Genomic DNA, 23243 nt, shown 5'->3' on the forward strand with positions numbered 1-23243 from the left:
GTCTGCTTGCTTCTTGCTTTTTTTTTTTTTTTTTTTTGCCTTTGTTTTTTTCTTGGTGGGTTGGGTTTTTTATTGTTGGGTTTGGGGCCTTTGTTTGTTTGCTTTTATTTTTAATTTTTATATTTTGGGGGTTTGAAAACTCCTGTTGCCCATTGTTATCTTTGCCAAATAAAATGCAGTAAGCCTGAGGGGCAGCTGGTCATCTGCTCACCCATTTTGTTCATATAGAAATCTTTTATGTTTAGAGGAGATTTGTACTTCCAGGGCCTAAAATTTAGCATCCAGCAGAACCAGAGGGAAAATGTGCATTAAACAGATAGATATTCTGAATGTTGAAATTTTTTTCTCCCTTTCAGAAAGGTAAATTTGATAATAAGGCTGAGTGCTTTTTACATTACTTACCACAATCACTTACTAAAAATTTTAGTGCACAGCACAGATTGTTAAAGCACAGATTGTTTAGTCACTTTCCTTTTCCATATAGATGCTTCTTAAATTATATTGGATGCTGTGAACCTTTGTTTTTAGAAAACTGACCTGAAATAAAAAGAAAAGAAAAAAATAGGATGAGCAAGCTAACACAATAGCTTAAAAATGCAATTTTTATTTTAACACAGAAATAGAGAATGAAATTAATTCTTGGGATACTGGATACAGCTGAAGTCACTATTCGTTTAAATCTCTAAACTGGTTCTAGGCACAAAATTTCACATCAATTTCCATATCAAGGGCATTTGAGACATCTGACTATGTATGGGCAAAACAGCTATCAGTTTAAATTGCCCACAAGAATCCATTTTGATTGCTTCTGTGAAAAATGGTGTACAGTTCTCTGCAGCATATGATCTTGAGAGGAGATAAAATTAGATGTACTATTGGTTCTTTCCATTGTTTATATACTGCTTATAGGTTAAAATTGGTTTAGAGGGCTGGAGAAAAGGTGTCTCTGCCCTTGCCAACTTCTGTTTAGGATTTGAGATTTTTGGAAGGTGCCAAGTGCATAATTTGAGAGTAAAGGATACCAAAACCTTCACCTTGCTTCAAAGCAACAAAAGTGTCTTTATTCCTGCTTGGGCAATTCAGTCTTGTGGCATCAGTTTCTGCCTAGTGCTTGGCTTTTGTGACTGCCTATATGAGTCTCATTTGTGGTGCCTTGAAAATCTTTCAATTCCTTCACTATAAGAAAATTTAAAATCTGCTTCAAGTAAATGGAGTTTTAAAAATATGCTAACTTTTTCTAAGTTTTTCAATTGTATATACATCTGCTAAAATGAGAGAATAACTAAATGTGAAAATAGGGAACGTAAGACCAAGTTTTGAGTCATCACAGCAGATCCCCTTTGCCAATCTATTCCTTTGATATTTGGGATGTTTAGCTGAGCAGCTTCATGGAGATAAATGTGTTTAAATATGAAGCTGAAGATAAAAAGTATTAAATTTAGAAAGCTGTTTGTATTCTCACATACTTTTTCCCCCCATGTTTTTTCCTCCATCTTGATTAGAAGTTACGAAATACCCTTCTGACACAAGCATTTACCCAGTAGCTTATTTCTTCATTTGGGAAGAAATACTGGAAACTGGTATTTTGTACTACTTTCATTTGATAACTAACTTTTTCAGTTACAACGAAAAATAGCAATGGTTCATATGAATAGTGGGGCTTTATATTTAGTGACAAATTACAGAAAAGAATAAATGAGTGCTGTATCCAGCAAGTTGTGCAGGGAGACTGCAATTCCAGTCTTGCTGATCAGGAGAATTTAGAAACCTAGGAAGAGCTTACAGGACTGTTTTAAATTATTTACACAGTGTTTACAATTCATGAATAAGATAAAAAATGGACCTGAACTGTTATACTTCTGAACTTTAGAGATTTTAGTATTTTCACAGAGCAGAAAAGAACAAAAATTACTCCACCAAAAACTGGACAAACAAAGTATCATTAAATGCACATCCTTTCCCACACCACACATATGTGCACAAACACATCAGCTATGGGAGAGCTTTCAGTATCTGAGCAGTTAAGTAAGAGACATTTCATTTTGATAATCAATATTGCATGTTTTGTTGAAATGGGTATGGGCTAAGATTTTTGGTGGGTATGAGTCTTCATAATGCACTCCTCTCACATTGGTTGAGAGATCAGGGACTCAACTAAGCTGCAGACATTCAAGAGTATAATGCTGTATTGCTCTGAAAAATATTTAATCCATATTCTTGAAAAAGGTATGGAATTTCAGTGATATTAAATGTTATGGTAGGTTCTATCATCTCTTTCAGCTCTGACATCTATTTCTGCATAAGAGAAAAGAATAATTCAAATTCTGTATATTGCCGTCAGAACAGCTCCTTTTGCAGAATAGTGCATAGGTCCTCTATTTCTTCTTCTGTCATATGTTGTAAGAAAATTCATGCTCAGTTGGATCCCCTCCCCTATTTCACATGTTTTGACTAAGTTTGTTTAAAAACTACAGGCTTCCCATTATATAATTATATATTATATGACTATATTGGGTGGATGTTAGTTTTTTTTTTTTTAATTTCTAATATTGCTTCATAAGTAGATTACCAAAGTTGGCATATTCATCTTTCCCCTAAAAGTCTGCTGGGTTTATTTCTATTTCTCTCTAAGCTTAAAAAAAAAAAAAAAATTACTTGTGGTTCTCACGCTGGTTTTACTCCACTTGTATGGAGTTATTAAAGTCAGTCTGCTTTTCAGTATATGTGCATTTTAAATATTAGGGTAGTGCTTTTTTGCTATCTCAAAATATTTTCTAAACCTTTAGCAAGTTTTCTGTCTTTAAAGACATAGTAATAATTATTTTTTCCTAAAGAAAACCTGGAGGGTAAACAAGGAAATGCATGTTTTGGAATGTGTGCACTTGAACTGGAAATTCTGAGATAGAATCTAGCAGGATTCATTTCTGTTGAATGATAAGAGCTTATCACAGCCTAAAAAGATTTCCTTTATGGTGGAAATTGGAGTTTAACATTCATCTGAAATAATAGTCTCAGGTCTTCTCTTAACCCAAATTAAATTATCTTGGGTAGTTGGTGGAAGTGTGATGGTACCACCTTACCCACAATAATCTTTGTGTCAGGGCTGCTTTAGGCGCTCGATTCTCTGTCTTGGTTTTTAGTCCTGGTTTTAGTCTTCTGAAGACTAAAAGAAGCAAGTTGTTGTTCAAATTCTCTCACAGAGTTCAAGTAATGAGTATTACAATCTTTCACTTTAGTCCTTTTTCTCTATTCCTTTTGAACAATGCAGAATTCTTTACCATATCTGTGGTTTTATCAAGTATCAAGCCCTCATCTGGCTTAACTTCCTAAATTAAGGTCATTCCTACTATTTGGTGCAGGGTTTGCATCTGAACCTTATTTTGATTCAGGCACTATTACCTGGGGGCAGGTATATCAATACAGCCTGGAATCTGAGTTTCTAAATTTGTTCTCATACAATTCTAACCCTTAAATTTGTCTTTCACCCTCAACACCATTGAATGCTTTTGTTAATTTTTTGCTACCACTTATTTAAACTCACAAGCTGACCACAAATTATTTGCATATAAAATATTTTACTGGGAATGTGACTGTTCTGACTCTGTTATCATAGTGTTTGTACTTGTAGTGTGTTTGAGACACATATTCCAGTGGGTACACTGAATATGAATTAAAGTGTCTTTTCTTACAGTATGCAGATCCATGCTATGATGTATCATCCTAAACTAATCTGTTACTCCAATTTCAGCATGTGAGACAGAAGCAGCAAAAGTTTATCAGCTATCACTAGAAGAACACCTACAGCCCTTCAAAGACAACATGGAGCAATTCATTAGTCAAGGTAAATAATGAAACGTCACTTAACCTTTTCATGACATTTCAAAGGAAAGTTATGGGAACAGTGTTTATACGTTGTGGGAAAGGGACTGTTTATTTTGGCATCATAGAAAGACATGGATTAGTTTGATCAGATGCCACACAGTTCTAACAGATTTGCAAAATTATTCTCTTGTACTGTAGGTGACTCATTCTCTTTTGCATGACAGCAAAGACAAATGCTGTTGGCTTGAGTGTGTGATCTTCTAAGTTCAACATTCCAGTAGAAAACAAATTTAGAGCCTTTGTTGCTTGAAAATTTATTGAAGCTGGATTTGTTTCATTAACTTAATTCCAATTAGATAATTCTTTTGTGTGTGCCAAAAACATGGAATAAGCATGACAAAAGTAGTTAAACATTTTTTAGATATACTGCAAATCCACATGAAATATTTGGATGCAATTAATGAATAACCACTGCAAGAAAAAATATATTACAAATATCCAGGATCAACTGGCATCCTGAGTATTAGTAGAAAAACACTTTAAAATTAATAGACTATGGTTTACTAGACCTTTCTTTGACAAAATTATAGGAAATCTGGATAACTTCAGGTTTTTACTAATGTATGTCACAGAATCTCTTGAAATTATACTCTGCATTGACCAATTTGCTTTTTAATACAAGTCAGAATTCAATGCATCAGGGTCTAAACACCCTGATGAGTACACCAATATAATTTTAACATTTTGCTGCTCATTCTTTGATATTTTATATCTGCTCTACTTTGATATTTCCTCTTATAATTGAAGACCTGTTGTCTCCTGAATAGGCATTATGGGAGAATTCTGTTTCTAGGGCTGATTCATCAATTCACTAATGTAGAGCTACCATATCTAGAAAGAGTTATTAACTGAATGTGCTTTGTGTTTGAGAGGCCTGTCAGATATGCTTGTATGTCTTCCTGGTTAGAGTATCCACGATTACTATCTATCCAAATGTTACTAGTGTAGTACCTGTAGAATCATAGAATGGTTTGGGTTGGAGGGGACTGAGCCAGGCTGCGCATGTGCTGATCCATGCTCAATTACAAGGAATAAATTGAGCACACCCAATATTTTTAATTGTCAAATATGGACTGATGTTTTCTAAGACAAGTGCCTACTAGCCAAACCTGGCAAACAGGATGTTGTCTCCAGCACTAATAGGTATGAACCAGTTTAAAACTGGATTCTGGTTTTGTATATGTCATAATTGCCATTACAGTAGTGGTATGATTGAACATGTAGCAAGTGTTTTGCATTAGGTTTATATTATAGTTTTTATGTATAGATAGGAGACATTCAAATCACAAGTTTGTATGATATCACTGTTGGCATACTGTAAATCATGTCTTTTTAACCTTATTAACAGAGTAGGAAATCAAACATGGGGATTATCCCTGGAAGCATTCAGGGCCAGCTTGGAAGGAGCTCTGAGCAGCCTGGTTTAGTGAAAGGTGTCCCTGACTATGGCAGGGGGGTTGGAACTCTATCTTCAAGGTACCTTCCAACCAAAACCATCTGTGATTATATGATTGTGTTTCAGCAGACAGTAAAATTTTTTAAAAGTGTGTTTTTGCTTTTAGCAACCATTTTTTTTTTAAGTATCTAACTTTAAACTTATTCTTATTTTATGATTTCTGGCTATACTTTCCAGAATATAATTTTATATGTGTTGTATAGTGATCTGGTTTTGCAAGAATATGCAATTTCCTTTGTGATTATATGTCTGTACTTTAGGAGAGTGAGAAAAACTAAAAGAGAAAAGGATATCCATCCCATCCATTAAGATGTTTGCAATGTTCCCATATTAATAGTATATATTGTTGGGTGGTTAACAAAAGGAGAAATGCATAATGTCAGTAAAAATATTACTGTCTCATTTTGATGAAAATAATTGGAAATTAGTATTGTGAACGCAGTAAAGTGTGACTAAATAATTTCTACATTTTTTTATAAAAATGTAGGATCTATTATGCAGAATTCTGCCCCAGTGTAAGAAAGACAAAGACTAACATATAGCAAGAAAGAATCCCTGGTTAAGTTCCAAAAATAAAGTAATTTAAATACCTTTCATTATGAAATCCTTTGTTTTTACTTCATGGGATTGAATTCCGACTTGAAAGAGGCCATGTTTAAAGCAGGATTTCTTTTTCCTGTTCAGTGTTTGACAGGCTTTTGATCTAGATATTTTTTCTAGGGGCTTTTGTTGTTTGTGTAGACATAATCGATGAGTCTTTTCAGCTAGACTGCACACGTGATCATTTAGAAAAACAGAGGGACAATTCTTGGCACCTTTTGGAGATTTTTGTTTATATAACATATGCTCTGGGCAAAGAAAAATCAAGCTTTACATTTTTATCTTTTCAAGTTCCAGTTTCTCTAAAGACAGAAAAAGTTTTAACTTATAATTCAGATGAAAAGCATTTTTCATAAGGTTGAATAATTTGGCATGTTTATATGATGCCTTTCAGAGTAGATAACTTGTGTGCATAATGGGACCTAAAAGTTCAAAGGAGGTAGTTACTTACAGCATATTCACTTATGCATATTGCAAGCAGCTAAAATGGAAAATGGTTTTCCCATAGGCAAGAAAACTTGGATACCAAATGTCCTTGGCAAGGGGTTAGCAAGGCTATGCTTTATAAGAATAGTTACTGTCACACACAGCTAGATAACTTTCAGTTGTGTTACTGCAACTAGTCTAGCTGATTGTTGCTAATGATGCATTTATAATAAAAAAAAATCCTTTTTTAATGTTAACACTTAGATTCATCAGAGATAGAACAAGGTTGTATATCACTAGCATGATTGTAAAAATGGTTTCATTTGAAAGCTGAAGAAGGGGAAGAGGCAAGAATGTGTTCAGAATAATGAAATTTTTAGATGGAAATGATAGTGGTATGTGTGATGAAGGCTGTTCAGTATTTGCCTTGCTATTGAAGTCAGTAGGCTAAACAACCAGCATGTGCATTAAAGTATGGAAATTTGTGACAGGATGCCAGTCCTTTCTTGAGAATTTATCTTGATCGTTCTTAAAATGATCAATATACTTAGCAGAAGATTAAATTACCTGTACTCTTCTTTCTACATTGGCTTAGTGGATATTGGCAATCATGATTTACCCTATGCACTGGTTTTTTGAGGGTCCGTGTGCTTCAAAACTCCAACAAAATCCTCTCAGTTCTTCCAGGTTCTCTTGTTTTCTTCCGTGTTTTCTCCTTCTTGTTTTCTTTTCATGTCTTCTTTCTGAGTTCACATACTGCAATCACATCAAATCATCAAATGTATGATATGGTTATCTTGTTCTTACAAATGTCAGGGTTTTTTCTGAACTTCTCCATAGCCATGCAATTTAAAAAGGGAAAAATTAAAAAAAAAAAAAAAAGGTGGAAAATCTGCTTCAAAAAAGGATATTGAAGAAAAGTTGTCAGAAAATACAAAACTTTTCAAAATTTTTTGCTATTTAGGTTTTTTTACAACCATTTATCTCAGCATTTCCAATGTGTAATATATAACTGTGAAATTTAGTAAAACAATTGTCCTTTTCCAATGAAAATTTATTCATACCAAACAGTTTAAAACAGGAATTAAGGATTTTAAACAGGAATTTAAAATTTACATATCTCCAATATAGCACGTATAGTTACATTTTCTGTCTTTGTGTTATTCCTCACAAGTTATGACAATTTGAATGAGAGAGACTGAAAGCAAAGCACTGCTTGGGAACCTTGCCTCCATTGTTCCATATGTAGCTGTGAATATATAGGAATGCAAATACATGAGAGATCACATCCACCAGTTTAGAAAGTTTCAGAAATCACTTTTCCTCATGAAAATGAGTCTGAAATGACACAATGGGGAAATGCTGAGTGTACTAATTACCATGCAGTTTGTAGAGGAATTTAATTAGCAGTTAGTAATCCTTTAACCTTGTCCTCACTGGACATGTTAGCCAGCTCACACTGAAAGAATTGTATGTGCATGAACCACAAATGATTCATAGCCCCCAGGTTTTAACTGTGGGTAACTTTGCAGTCAAAAGCAGTCTCTGGGTGTCTGCTGTTGGGATGCTGTCTAGGCTGTGCATTCTTGTCATCTTGATAAAGCAGGAAACTTACTGCAGGAGGTAGCAACCATCACTCCCTCAGAATAGTCATTCTTTTTTGGGACGTGGGGAGTTTCAGTATGTTGAAATCACAGCTTTTCCACTGAGATTCTATAAATTTTGAAAATGTTTCAGACTTCAAATCTGAGCAAATCATCCTACATCATATTAAGAAGCCAAGCCAATATAATAAGTTTTAGACTTCAGAAAAAACATCAAGCCGTGGGAGAAGTACAAGGAGTTTGCAGAAGTAAAAACAAAAATTTCTGATGTTTGGCTAGTTCATTTTAAAAGCAATAAGAATTATTCCAGTGTGATTTTATGTTTTGAACCACAGAATAACCATTCAGTATTTGATTCCTTCTAGTCTTAATTTGCAAAACTGCAGTTCTGCTATTGTAAGTTAATACAACCATCAGGTTTTGTTCTGCTGGACCCAAGAATATAGACTCTTCTCCAGACATAAATTCTAATCACATCCTCATGATCTTACAGAATCCAAATCCTAAAACTGTCCTGTTGGTTGAACTGTCTGTAACTATCTCCTCCTTTTGCCTGAAAGAGCATTCAGGAACCCAGTTTCCAAACTGTTAGTAAAGGAATATATAAATCACAGTGAGTTCTGTTGATTGCTGTAGCTGCAATCAGGTAGTTGGCCATGACTTATTCTTTTAAGTCAAGTAGCAAAAGGCTGTGCATCATCAAATGATGGATTGTGAATGAGACTAAAGCATCGGACTGAATCTTGGATGTCTGGGTTGAGTTCCTTGCTCCAGAAATACTGTCGATTGCAAAATGAGTGCTGCTAGGGTATACTAATTCTGGCCTTTTCTAACCCAGAATGATTGATTGTGCAGATTCCACTTTTTTTAAATATTGTTTTTATAATTTGATGAATATAAGGCAGAACATAGCAGTAGTTCATAATTTTTCTAAAAATAATTTGAGGAAAATATGACTGAAACATGATTAGGAAGATATATGAATATGAATGGTTATGTTTTTCTTAAAAAACAAGTATGGAACATTAAAAGGTTGGATATTAGTAATTTATGTGGAGCTACTCACTTTAAATACTATTATGATAACCAAAATATTCTCATTACTAATATCTAAAATTTTCTTTTTTCCTTTGAGAAGAAAATGTTGGAGGAATATGAGAGGCAAGCAACATAAATTCGCTACAACATAAGATTCAGGAATTCAACTTAAGCAGTTTAATTTTATAAATGTTTGCATTTTTCTGTTAGTATTCTTTTTGTTGAATTATTGAAGGAGCTTTTAAAACTTGTTCTTTGTGTCCTGAAAGTATTTTTTTTAATCTCACACTGACATCTTAATGCTGATAAATAGTTTAACATCAGCATGATATAAACTTGTTCCTACTTCAGATGTCAGCACCTCCATTGGTGTGCATTTTTGCATAATAATCCTAATTTGGATTGTATTGCATTTGCAACACTAGACAGGCTTCACTGAATTAGCCTTTCTTTGCTTCAAAGTCCATGAAAGACCAAACTTTTAGGCTGGGGTTGTCAGCTGTTTTATGCCTTTGGCACAGGATCTCATATAATCACTTTTGTAGGCATCACAGTGGTTTCAGACAGGTATGGTAGAGTTAAAAAGGTATTTTACCATCACATGAGAACATATCAATCTATGAGTATCACAATAGCATGACACAAGTAATCCAACTCAAAAGACTATGAAAAAAATGCCTTACAAAAAAAAAAGTTACTAAAAAACTTGTGGATTTGTGGGGAGGGCTGAAAATTCACATTTTAAATCTCTTCTCCAGTAAAAATGTAATCAAATAAGATTTTTTTTTATGACATAGTTCCTGGGATGGAGAATGAAAAATAAGAGGATGTTAAAGCTTAAGAGCACGTAGGTCCTTCATGAGTGCTAATCACAATGGCACATGTTCTTCAGCACTGTGAAATCCAGGCTCACAGATGAACAGTTTTCTTGCTGGATCTTTACTGTACCTGAAGACATATATTTAGTCATAGGTATGCTGTCTAACTTCACATCTGTTTTCTGCCTAGTCCTGACCTAAGTGAGACTTTTAAGCAGTGTAGGATTTAAGATCAGTAGCAGGGAACATCAAGTGAGGAGCTCAAAGCTGCACAAAAAATACTATGTATTTTACTTCTGTGAATATGACATGACAACATTACAGTGAGTATCTGCTAAAAATATATAACTAAGTATGTTGGAGTGATTTGCTGGGGTTTTTTGGTTGTTATGTTTCAGGGTTTTTTTGAATTTGGGTTTAGGTCCAAATTTTCTCTCCCTTAATTCAGCCAACAGGAGATATCATCCTTGAAAGTCTCACAAATTATATAATGATTTGGATTGGAAGGGACCTTAAAAATCATCTAGTCTCAACCCCCTACCATGGACAGGCACATTTTCCACTAGACGAGGTTGTGCACAGCCACATCGAACCCAGCCCAGAACACTTCCAGGGATGGGACAACCACAACCTCTATGGGCAACCTGTTCCAATGTCTCACTGCCCTCACAGTGAAAAATGTATTCCTTGTATCTAATGTAAATGTACATTCTTTCAGTTTGAAGCTGCTCCCCTTGTGCTATCGCTAAATGTCCCTGTAAAAGTTCCTCACTAACTCTCTTGTAAGCCTCACTTAGGTACTGTAAGGTAGTCCCAAAGCCTTCTTTTCTCTTGTCTTCACAGGAGAAGTGTTCCAGCCTTTTTATCACTTTCTGTGTTCTTGCTTCAAAAGGTTGCTGCTTAGGCTGGGGACCACAGAGCTGGACATAGCACCCCAAGTGGGGTCTCCCAAGAGCTGAGCAGAGGGAGAGAATCACCTCCCTTCACCTGCTAGCCACACTGCTTTTGATGTGGCCAGTTGGTTTTTGGGGCTGTGAGCATGCAGTGCCCAGTCATAGTGAGCTTCTCATTGACCAATGCCTCCAAGTCTTACTCCTGTTCTCAAACCATTCTTTGCCTAACCTGTGTTTGTACTTAACGATTGATCTGACTGAGGTGCAGGGCCTTGCAATTGGCCTTGTTGAACATTGTGAGGTTGACATAGGCCCACCTCTCAAGCTGTCATGGTCCCTCTGGATGTCATCCCTTCCCAACACCACACAAAATGGTGACATCAGCAACCTTGCTGAGCGTGCCCTCAATCCCACTGTCCATGTTGCAGACAAAGCTGTTAAAAGTGCTGGTCCCAAAACCAGCCTCTGAGTCATTCCACTCATCACTGCTTTCTACTTGGACATTGAGCTGTTAACTACAAGTCTCCGAGTGCGAACATCAGCCAGTTTTTTATCCACACAGTGTCCCATCTGTCAAGCCTACGTCTCTTCACTTTAGAGATAATGATGTCATATGGGACAGTGTCAAATGCTTTGTATGATTCCAGGCAGATGACATCAGTACTCTTCCATTACCCACCAACACTGGAACCCCATCATAGAAAGCCACCAAATTTGTCAGGCAGTCTTTGCACTTCAATGAAGCTATACTGGTTGTCACCAATAACCTCCTTATTTTCCATTTGCCTTAGCAGAGTTTTCAGGATAATCTGCTCCATGATCTTGCCCATCATTGACACTGAGACTGACTGGGCTGTAGTTCCTCAGATCTTCCTTATTTCCCTTTTTAAAATGGACGGTTGTGTTTCCACTTTTCCAGTCGCTGGAAACTTCACCAGCCAGCCACAATTTCTCAAATATGATAGATAGTGGCTTAGCCACTTCCTTTGACATGGATTAATCTCATCAGGTCCCATGAACTTGTGTACCTTCAGGTTCCTTAGTCTCAAACCCAGTCTTCTCCTTCTTCATTCTCTTAGCAGAGGCCTTTGCCTTCTGCAACTTTCGCAGTGTGGTCAGACCACTTGCTGATGAATACTGAATCAAAAGTAAATACCTTTTTATATACTATTAAGCTTAATTTTTTCTTAACTTTTAAGGAAGTTCAAGTTTCTGTCCTTGCATATTCAAGATGTGCCTCTATAAAGCTTGCTTACAATGTATGGAGATAGCACATAATTTGTATTCCTGTTGTGTGAGGGTATAACATCATAAGGAAGTATAATTGGCTGGAATCAATATAAAGATTTATGTGTTTTTCTGATCATAGGTTTAAAAAAAGAACAACACTATTAGGGAAATATTCTGCATATTGGATGCTCTATCCCAAGTTATCTTCAAGAAATTGGGGTCTGAATGTTTAAATTTAAATTCTCTATTTAAATGTTCTCTCACCTGTATTCATAAAAATCTCAGAAAATGGGGGAGGGGGAACAGGTATTCTTTGTGCTTGCAACCTTTTATGAATTTATCTTAGGAAGTATAGAAGGATGTAAGACTCTTGATAAGATTCCCAAAAGAAATCCTGCTTTATTCTCTTGTAAAACTTTCTTAGCATGAATTTACCCAATAATCAACTATCCAAATGTACTTGGATCTCTTTTCAGTGTAAATAGAAATTCTCAAAACTATAGCAACATAGCTCTAATGAGTCATTGAGAAGGCTTTGGATCTGTTAAAAAAAAAAAAACAAAAGAAAAAAACAACTGGCTCCACTTGAAAGTTACTGGAAAGCACATTCATAGCTAATTATAAACAAATACTAGTTAACACTTTAAATAAAAAGAGAGGGGAAAAAGCAAAAAGATTTAGGACATAGACAAGCAGATGAAAGGATTGTTTTTGCCTTCCATCTGAGATTACTCAGATGCATTCCTGTATTCAATTACCTGAGAAGATGTGATATTCCCTTAAGATCAGAAGGGATGGCAGTTTTGTGCATCTCCTTACTCATAGCCCTTTGAAACTGGTTCAGTAGAAATAGTTTAAATTGCATCAGGGACTGGGGCCAGACGGTGACTACAGACAGTAATCGCTGGGTCAAGATCATACCACAAACCAGCAACAAAAAGTTCTGGTGGAACAAAAGCTCTATCAGGGTATTTGAAGGCAGTTTGAGTAGACTTACAAGGTCTACTTGGAATACTTTCAGAACAGGCACCAACAGGTCAGCTCGTTGTGTGACTATGGTTATCTAGTACATTTATACATAGAGGACATTGATAATTCTTATTAGTTGCTAGCTTTGAGTCTATTTTTCTCATCAAATCCCTTGCATACTCCATATTCAAGTCTCAGCTTGAGTTTTTGTTTTCAGAAAGCCACTAAGCACAAGCTCCTGTCATTTAAAAATTAATGATTGTCTAACTCTTTGGTCTTTCCCAAAACCCATTTCCTTTTTGATAGTGTCCATCCAAAATGGCTTAGTTCTTCCTAGTGCTACTCATGCCCCCAACCACATGAAATAAAAAATGCAAAGAGAACAACCACCAAAAAAGGCAAAAAATGGAGTCAAAACCAATTGAAAAGTCTAAAAGGGAGGAGGAGGAGGGGAAGAAAGAAACTTTTCTCAAGAGATTTCTATGGATCTCAGTGTGTTTGCTATTCTGCTTTGGTGTTTCAAGGTTTTTCAAAACACAGTCTTGAATAGTATGCTAATTTCAAAAAAACCGAAAAAAACAACCAGTTATTTTGATGTTTCCTGAAGGTGTTTATTTTGATGTTTCCTGAAGTTCCTTATGTACTGAAGGTAGTACATAAAAGTATATGTACTACCAACTAGAATAGGGGAATTTTCTCAGAGGCACTGTCACAACTCTTCTAAACTTGGACCTTAGACCCTGATAATTACAGAGAAACTGAATGCTCTTGCTTGTGCTGCTAGTTCACCCAGTATTTTTTCTATATCCATTTTCCTTCTGTCCTAATCACATGCTTGAGATACCTAGAGAAGGTATCCTCATGGCCTCTGTCAGGCACCTCAGGTCCTCAGGCCTTTATGAATCTGGGTCAGAAGTCACAGGTGAGCTGTTGGAGGCTCCTTACACCTTTTAAGAAAAAAGGTCATTTCCCCTCAATTTTGTTCTTAGTTTAGTTTTGTTGGAACTTTTTTGAAATTTGCCTCTGCAGTGGAGATATTTGGTATATTTTCAAATCCTCAGCTACTGTTCACTCATCACCAGTGTGGAAGAAAATATGTCCTCTTTAAAGATCCCAGGAAATCTCCAACAAGGGTTTGTACAAATATTAGTGATTGTTTTCTCTTTTATTTGTTGGGTTTTTTCAGTAGAAAGGCTTTCTGTAACTTTTCCTGTTTTTTAATAATATGTATATGACACTGGAGCACAATAACCATTGTCTAAAACAGTAGTTGTCTGAGTTTCCAGTTAGTTGTAAGTCAAATATTTCTTTTTAGATTTTTTTTAATCCTGTGAAATAGATGATATAGTGAAATATTACACTTTCAAACAAGAAATTGCAACAACTAATGAGAGACAACAAAAGTTACTTACAATATCTGTCCACACAAAAAAAAGGTCTGTACATATAGAAAATAGATATATTTGCATTATTAGCTTTTTTACAAGTCAGATTTAGTGCACCAGGTATAGTGGTTAAATTTGGAGGAGACTAGCAGAGAAAGATTTTTGGACCAAAAATGAGAGGATACTTGGCAGTTGTCTTCATCTACAGTCTGGCTTGATTTCTGCAGAGAGCTTAGCATAACATTGAAAATTATCCACCAAGGTCAGAGGGGACAATTTGTGGTCAATCAGTGGTTTATAGCCTTGCCTTTGAGCCTATTTTAGTCTAATTTCATCTTCTAGGCTTCTTGAAAACAAAATACTATTTATAGAATAGGAAATTTTACAAATCTTCTGAAGACCAGCATTTTCTAATCTGCCTGTGTCTATTTCTCACATTCAGATTGGTGAGATGCATCAATTATCATAAATGCATAGGTCACTTTAATATAGTTATTCATATATGTAGCTTTGTAGATGTTTATATGTAACATTTGCAGGATTCATCAAAAAAAGAATTGGAAGACCAAACACACACAACAGTGGCATGTATCATTCTGGAATGTGGGTGTGTACTGATAAGGACAAAAGATTTGAAAATTCAGTTAATTAAATTTCATTTGTGAGACCTTGCTTGAAAGCTCATTTTGAACTGCATGAAATCAAGTTTTATGCTGCAATTATAAAACATTCAGCAGTAAATTTAAGCAAATAAAAAAAAAAGTAATGGAAATTAGGACATCTGATGCAAGTAATTTTTGAAGAGATACATATGTCCTGTAGTTAAAAGAATTTATATAAGAGCCTTGGATATAGTACAGTCCTCACACTTGGTAAGCAATGACGTAGAGAGGAAGGAATGTACTTGAATTTTGACCAAATATATAAAGTGTTTAGGAAGTATAGACCTTGCTCTAAAAGGAGACCAACTTTAAATAATCTGAAGGTATCTTAATGGAAAAAGCAGGCAAACAGTGGAATGTCTTCCAACAAGAAAGCATTAAAGATGCTTTCAAACTGAAAAGGGAAAATATAACTAAAGCAGAACATATTGTAAGCTATTGATAAGGTCACTTCACTCTGTTAGAGGTCATTTTGACTCTAAAATGCTGTGAGTTTAGAGATGGCCATGTTTTTCAATATGACCTAAGGTTATTTTTCAACTATATTATTTAAAGTAGATTTTTCAGAATTATGAAAGCTGCATGAGAAGCTCAACAATATATACAGTGTGTAAAGGCCAACATATAAATCTGTTACTTTTGCTTACCAATGTATTATGCAAAATAAAGGGGTTAGTATTTCCTGGTATGATATAATCTTTAATAGATTTGGAACAGTTTATTTGGACATTTTTCAGCAAATTAGTGTCAAGAATCAAATTCTTAGCTGGAAATGTTAGAAAAGATGGTGAGCCAGTAAAATATTTGGGAAGAAAACTAACCCAAAAGCAGAATTTTCTAAATCTGTCAGCCTGCAAGCAGTCACTGCTATATTGTATGGTCAGCTGCCATGGCATCCCAGGATTTATCTAATTTTTCTCTGTTGACTGTTGATGATCACTGTGAACTGGGTATAGACATTCTTTTTTTTTTTTTTCACCTATGGTAGGTGTTATCTTTGTAACAGGGAAGCACACTATTCTCTCCTGAATGTTCTTCCAAGGTGGGCAACTTTTAGCTGGCATTTGGCACTTAATGGATACGTGCCAAGAATGGAGAAGCCAAACCAGTGCCTTTCACATGCTCTTTTTACATCTGTGATGAACTGCTTTGGCCGACGAAGTAATAAGATAGTGAAATGATGAAGTATAATGCATTCTGGAATAATTCAACTGGATCCATCATAACTAATTTTTTTCCTGCCCCTACTCAAAGAGGAAAATGCAATTGGAAGTAGTTTACCAATGGAGTGATTAGTACAGAGAAAAGTGCATATAAAGTGCATAATATCAGGTGATAATATTCCCAATATTCCACAAGTTATAACACTCTCCAGCTGTTTCAATATCTAATAGTTATTCCATTGTATCCAGGTGTTAGTAAAAATTCTATTGTTTTGATAATAGGAGGTTTTCTTCCCTTACTAATTAAATTTCACTGCATGTCTTCAACTAGCCATTTTCCACATCTCTTGGATGTTTACATTGTCTAGTGCAAAAGCAGTCATCTGATTGTTTTCTTTGGACAGGGACAGATCTGAGTGTATATATCATATTTTCTCTTTCACTGGTGCCACCTGTTGTCTTGTGGAAGAAGAGTTACTTTCACAATATCTAACCCTTTCTGTCTGGAAAAATGATAATGCAAAAGAGTTGCAAATTAGATTTTCACTTGTGTAAAATCTTTTTGATAAAATGAGAAAGGTTTAAAAATAACACATTTGGAACAAACTACAAGGAAATTCTTCAGAGAAAATTCTTTATTACATGCATCTCTGCTGTTCAGGGTTTCTGCAGTTTCTTTTCATTGTGTAATATCAATTCTCTATTAATTCATTGAAAGTATAGATACCAGAAATAACTTGGATTTTGTTTTGCTTTGGTTTGTTTTTCTTCTTTTCTGGACCATGATAACTTTTAATTGAAAGGAAACTTGTGCCTGAATGGAGATATTCTGACATGCTTTGATAAGCTTAAGATAATATGCTTTCACTCTTTCAAAAAATAAATTGTGAAATATTTGCTCCATTAGTGGTGGATAAATAATTGTAAACTTGTGCAGAGCATTTGAAATAAAGAAGAAAGGACCTAAAACAAGGCAACTCTAATGATATTCCATCCCATCAATCTTGGAAATTTTAAAAATATTTAGATCCTAAAAATGTGACATATGCAACAGTATACAAAACTGTTATAGGATGGAATAGGGTATCGTCTATTTTATTTCTAAGCATAATTTAAGTGAAAGAAGTCTAAATTTCACTTTTCAGTAATAGAATTATTTATTTTAGGAATTGTATCCACAGATACTTAATGATTGTGTTCATGCAGAAGGAGGTATTTGATCTCGTTTCATCCAGAGAGTTTGTGCACATCTTCTCTTTTGAACTATATGTTTTTACTGGTCATACCTTGATTTTCAGAATTGAAGTATGAAAAAAAAAGTATTAATGAAATTCTGTAAAAGCTGCCACATTTCACCTGGTTTCTTATCCAAAGCAATGCAAGGCTTTCAAGAAAAACTCTTAAGTCAGCCCAAATTCACTCAGCACTGGGTTCAACTTCACTCAAAAGGGTTGTGAGCCCTCACAAACCTTCTGAAGAATCTGGGCCAAGATTCAAGTTGGTATTGAAACCTGTAATCATTCAGAATTCATGTGCTCTTCAATTTCCTTCAGGACATTAACCCATCTCTCTTTCAAGTTTTCTGTGGTTTGCTGGGATATTTTTTTCACTTTCAGGATAACAATGGTGGAGCCCAAATCTTCAAGTAATGATTACTAAATACAATGTTTCCTGCTGCAAATATCTAGGCACTAGTCAGCAGTCCTACTGCTCAGAAGACTGCATTCCTACTAATTAAATGTATTTGCATCACTAGACAAAGCTCTGATCATTGCTGTAACTGGGGAAAGTATAAGGCAATTCCATTTGCATATCTTTGCTACAGATTTCACATGACTCTTTGAGTGTATGCTTATAAATTACTTTGTATCTTAATTATGCCATTGCTTTGCTTTTTTCCAACAAATTTAAAATTTTTCAAAGGCAGTGTATCTATGATGTGGAAAAAATAATTTAATGAATTAATATTGTAGAGCTATGTAGGAAAGTGAATAAAAAATAGCTGAAATGTTTCTTCAGATTTATATTTCTTTATGAATTTGATAGCACTGACATTTGTTACCAGGACAGTTCAGAGCCTTTTCATGTTTCAAAACTTTCTGACTCTTGGGAGTCCTATAATTCTCCTTGCAAGTTAACTGTCCAGAAGTCTAGCAGACTGAAAAAAGAATCAAGTACCAAATTAAATGAGCTTTCTGCTAAAGCATGCAAACCTTAAATGAGATTTAAGTTCTATTACCTGAATGACTGCATAAGTATAAATTTCACCTAAGCTCATGCTCAGAGCAGATGGACAATTGCTTTGCATATTGGTGATGCCTAAGTTAATGTGCACATTCTTGTAGATTTTTAAAGTGTTCTTTCAGTCATCTAAGTGAAATATGTGCAAAAAATTATGAGAGAACATGTGGCAAATAGAGAACTTTTTCACCAGTGTGGGGGAAGGACAGCTCCTTATTGTAATTTCCTTCACATGATCACCAAATACTAATATTCTTCATATAAAACTAGTCATGTTTTCAATACAGGCCTGCTACAGCTCCAGTACTTCATTAACAGATGTGTGTACAGGGAGAGGGAAGAGTGTTCATTTGTAATTGTCACACAACTTGTACAAAAGCTGTAAGGCTGAATCCTTACTGCTCTTTGCTCAGCTTTTCCTCCTCTTGGTTGACAAGTTCCCGTATTATTTGAGGTTTTGGAATCATTATTTAAGATCTGGCTTTAAGTCAATTTCATGACTTGGTTATTGTTTAGATTACTGGCAGATTTTTTTTTTTTTTTCAAGGTTTTGAGTTTTAGATTGGTTCCTTTTTGTGGTGGTGGTTTTGGATTTCTTTTTAATAGGGTTGTCAAAATTTGTGTAGTTTTGTTTGTGTGGTTGTTTGTTGAATGGGGGGTTGGTTGGTTGTTTTTTTCTCATAATTGACCTACATGAGTATATCCTCATGTGGATTCTATATATTTTATACATGACATATGCAATATTAAAATAATCCTGAAACATCTCTATCTTTCACCATGTTACTAATTATTTGCTTGTATTTTTACAGCCAAAATAGACCAAGAAAATGAAGAGAAATCACTGACAGAAGCACATAAAAGGTAAGAAAGAGTAGTGTAGTAAGACCTTTCTTTGAAAGGTTTTAAGCAGTTGATGTATTGGTAGCCAGCAGTACTGTGTTTTTGAGTGGTACAGAAATGCACTCAGAAAAGTGATATTTAGTTATGGTCAATTTTAATTTGACAATGAAGAAAAATTGAAATTCTTTAAAGAAATTGTACATTACGCCTGTCTTTCAGAAAATGCATTAACCCTATGTAAAAATAAATTCAGAGTACAATATTTGAACTGAGAGAACACTGTTCATACTACACCAGTATCATGATTTGAGAGGTATCTCACATTACCCAAACAAGTATTATTCATTAGGTGCAAGTTCCTGTGCTTATAAAATGTCTATTTTAGTTTAGAAAAATGTAAATGTTTTTAAACAAATAAATGAGATGTATAATTAAATGCGACTTCCTTTCTAGAATTTCTAATAGATCTTCAAATACTGTTTTTGTAGCAAAAAGCAAAATACCTCACTAAATTTCATTATAGATATGTGCAGTTGAGACAGTTTTCAAAGCTAGGAACCTCACTGCATTGCACAACATGTGGTTTGTTCTGATTTTTTTGGGGACTTCTCCAGCAGCAGTGTTTAAATGGGAAAGATTTTTATCAGTCCCAACAAGAGATCAAAATATGGCACACAGCATTTATAGCCCAAATTTAGGGAAACTCATAGTCTATATTTGTTTTTCTTTTAATGAAAATAGCATTTTCTTTTTGTACTAGCTACAACTCTCACTTAATAACTACTAATTAATATATCCATTATATATACCCATAATTATGGAGTCTCTCAATAGGATTCCTCTTTTTATATGACTATAAAAGTTTCTAGTTTTTACTAGGTTTGTCAGCCATTCTATGGACTCAGCACCCAAATTTGATACCTGCAGTAATGCCACAGGGCAGTTGATGTCATTCCTGGTACAATGTCACATTTTTTCCTCTATTCCTTTGGGCCGTGTACTAAAGATAGAACCTGAAAAAGAAGCCAAGAGGAGTGAGTGCCACAAGAATCTCCCTTCTTACTTGTGAGGAGAGGGTAGGTCCTTGAGCGACACATTGGTCGTGTGGAATCACAGTGGTGTGGAAAGGGAGGGAGTATAAGAGAAGCACAGAGAGCTGCTTTGAGCAGGTCTCTGCTGCCTTAAGTTTCATTAGAGTCACAGGATATTCTGAGTTGGAAGGGACTTGCAAGAATAATCAAATGCAACTCCTAAATGAATGGCCCATAGAGGGCTCAAACCCACAATTTTGGTGCTATTAGCACAATGTTCTAACAAGCTGAGATAATATTAGGATATTGCTTTGGCTTAGTATCATACCTCTTGCTCAAGTACATGAAAGCTATTCCTGACGTTTCTTAGGCTTGTTTAGCTGCTTGATAACATAAGTCTTAGCTTTAAAACTATCCTTCACAATAAAACTTTGAGAGAAGTTGGCACTGTTAGGAGATTGTTGTGATTTCTAATTGCTCTTTTAAGGAAAATATTTGTCCTGTCAGAAGTGGATTTGAATACAAATCCAAAGGTAATGGAAATCTAATGACAGTTCAATCTGTTCAGAAATCTTGTGACTTATCACTATCTTTTGATATCTAATTCACTTTCCTTTCTAATCTTTTTCCCTGACAAGACTGGAACCATCATATAAAAAACTTTGTATTGGTTTTATTAGCCTGATGGGGAAAGAAAGCAAACTGCTCTAGGGATTCTTGTTCAGTTTGGTCTGCTTCTTCTGATTTTAATCCCTAATTCTTTCTTCTCCCAGCTTCTTTTACACAGTTGGTCAAAGAAGAAAATTCTGCTTCATTGCTCCTCCTTTCTGTGAATATCTAACAAGGATATTTTCTTTCTTCCTTCCACCTTCCCATTGAAATTCTTGATCAGATTAGTGCTTTTTGTTAGAACATTGAAGACAACTTTATATACAGTTTTAGTATTATGTGTGATTATTTCAGTAAGATTTTTAATTTAGCTTGAAAATAAAATGCTTGGGATCCTTTTTAGCAGGAGTGGATGAGAAAGATGATAGGAGCTTAAGAAGCTAAATAAAAGATTAGTTGCATTTGACTAATCATAGGTAGACGGCAGTGCATAGGATGACAAGACAAGCAAGTAGTGCAAGGAAAAGTGATGGATTAGATGGAGCAAAGTTAATGTGATTAATGTGCTTGGGTTTTCCTTGTTGAAGTGGATGACTTCAGCCTGTATATAAGTTCATGTCTACTGCATGGAAGCATTTATTTAGCTTTAATTAAAACTATGGTTTCTTATTATTAATAATTATTATTATTATTTTCTTTTGTATTTTAATAGAGACAAACTAACAAAGTCCAAAAGAAAAGCTCTTGTAGCAATAACAAAAATTGTTTCTGAAATGAATAATGATTTGGAGAAAACACAGCAATGTGTATTTTAAAAACGCTCAGTTGTGCAATAGATGAGCTGAAATGGAAAGTTAATCTTACACACAAAATGAAGACAAAGAAAATGGAATGTCTGCTCCAGGGACTCCATACAGTGTATAGCTGTTCATTTGTCACAAGTGAGAAAATGTTTAATCAGTTTTGAAATGATGTATTCTCTCTTTATTTATCGTGTTTAGTGACTTTAAGAGTGTCAGTATGTAAAGTGTTTATCCAAGGAATGGATTTCTGTCACATGGATAAAAATGAAAAGTGAAATGTTTAGCTCGCAATAGGCATATGTTCCAAGATCTCTCTGAGTAAGTATCCTGAGATGAGAAGAAAGCACACAGGTCTATGTTTATCTAGCTTACACAGGCAGACAAGGAAGGCTCCAGCCTGGTATTAACACTGAAGTGACATGGAATGTCTTCACCAAACCCCAAACAATTACATCATTCCCTTAACAATATTGATAAAGTGCAATAAGAAAGAACCTGGCACTTTCCAATTAGATCCTCATTGCTAAATGCTTGAGAAACTGTGAAATACTTGTCAAGTTAAAGCAAAAACATCACTCGTCTGGGGGGAGGTGAAAGAAGTAAAACAGAAAAGAGAGAGGAGGAGGGGAAAGAGATGCTTCTGTGTTTTAGGAATTCTCAATTCAGTGCCCCTTTATTTTTTCTTCTGTTTTTATTTTTAAGTTTGAAATAATGTTCTCCATCCCAAGATTTGTATTAAAGATTTGCTCTCTGTTTTGTGCATTTTCGTTTACTTAGAGTTAAATATTTTTCAGCTTTTTCAGATGTGATTTTACTTAAGCAGAAAAAAAAAAATTGAAGTATTATTGTTTCCAGGTATGCTTAATACAATTTCAGAATGAGATAGACTTTTATCATAGTATCCACAGCAAGTAGGAACCAAGATTACAACAAAATTATTGTCCAAATAATATGACAAGTGATACCTCATTTGCCATGCTAGGATGAAAGGCAATAGCAACAGCAGAAATACTATTTTGCAGATTTATAATCAGAAATCAGTTACTCCTCTTGCACTTCATTTCTGAAGAACCAATAGCTAAACAACCTGACTGAAGTTACTGGAAACAGCATTCAGTGAAGTTGAAGATCTTAATTCTCTGCCTTGTTACCTCAACAGCTGAATAGCTCTAGAGAAGTAGCATATAACTTTATTACTTTTTCTTATAATACCTCACCCAGTATTAAGTTCTCATCTCCTTAGAATGCTTCCAGATTCACATATTTCTAAAAAGCAAATAAACCCAGACTTGTAACACTGATCTCTCTTCCACTGAAATAGTTAAGATGATCTTTTCTTTTAAGATGATCTTTTCTTCCCCTTTATCTGCAAACATTTTTCTCTTCTTGGAATAACACCTTGGTTTCAAAAATTTAACTAAATTTTTTTTTATATATACACAACAGTCAGATGATTTACAGTTTTTCCTGCCATCTCTCAGTCTAACAATTAAGCATTTGATTCTAAATTCAGCTCAGCAGCACTGAAAGTTGATCAGTTACTCATATTTAATATAATTAACTCATATTCCACTTCTGTAAGAGACAATG

General features: G+C 34.8%; 1 protein-coding gene across 3 annotated transcripts in view; it reads left to right on the forward strand.

Moving 5' to 3' along the window:
• FMN2 (formin 2) overlaps positions 1-23243 on the forward strand; it is a 160365-nt gene that overhangs the window by 99833 nt on the left and 37289 nt on the right. For all 3 annotated transcript variants that reach the window (XM_077782124.1, XM_077782126.1, XM_077782125.1), the window contains 2 exons: positions 3749-3841; positions 19180-19231. In XM_077782124.1, coding sequence (XP_077638250.1) covers positions 3749-3841; positions 19180-19231 — 145 coding nt within the window. The remainder of the gene's footprint in view (positions 1-3748; positions 3842-19179; positions 19232-23243) is intronic.

The sequence above is a fragment of the Lonchura striata genome, chromosome 3, assembly GCF_046129695.1.
Source record: "Lonchura striata isolate bLonStr1 chromosome 3, bLonStr1.mat, whole genome shotgun sequence".
Classification (NCBI taxonomy): domain Eukaryota; kingdom Metazoa; phylum Chordata; class Aves; order Passeriformes; family Estrildidae; genus Lonchura; species Lonchura striata.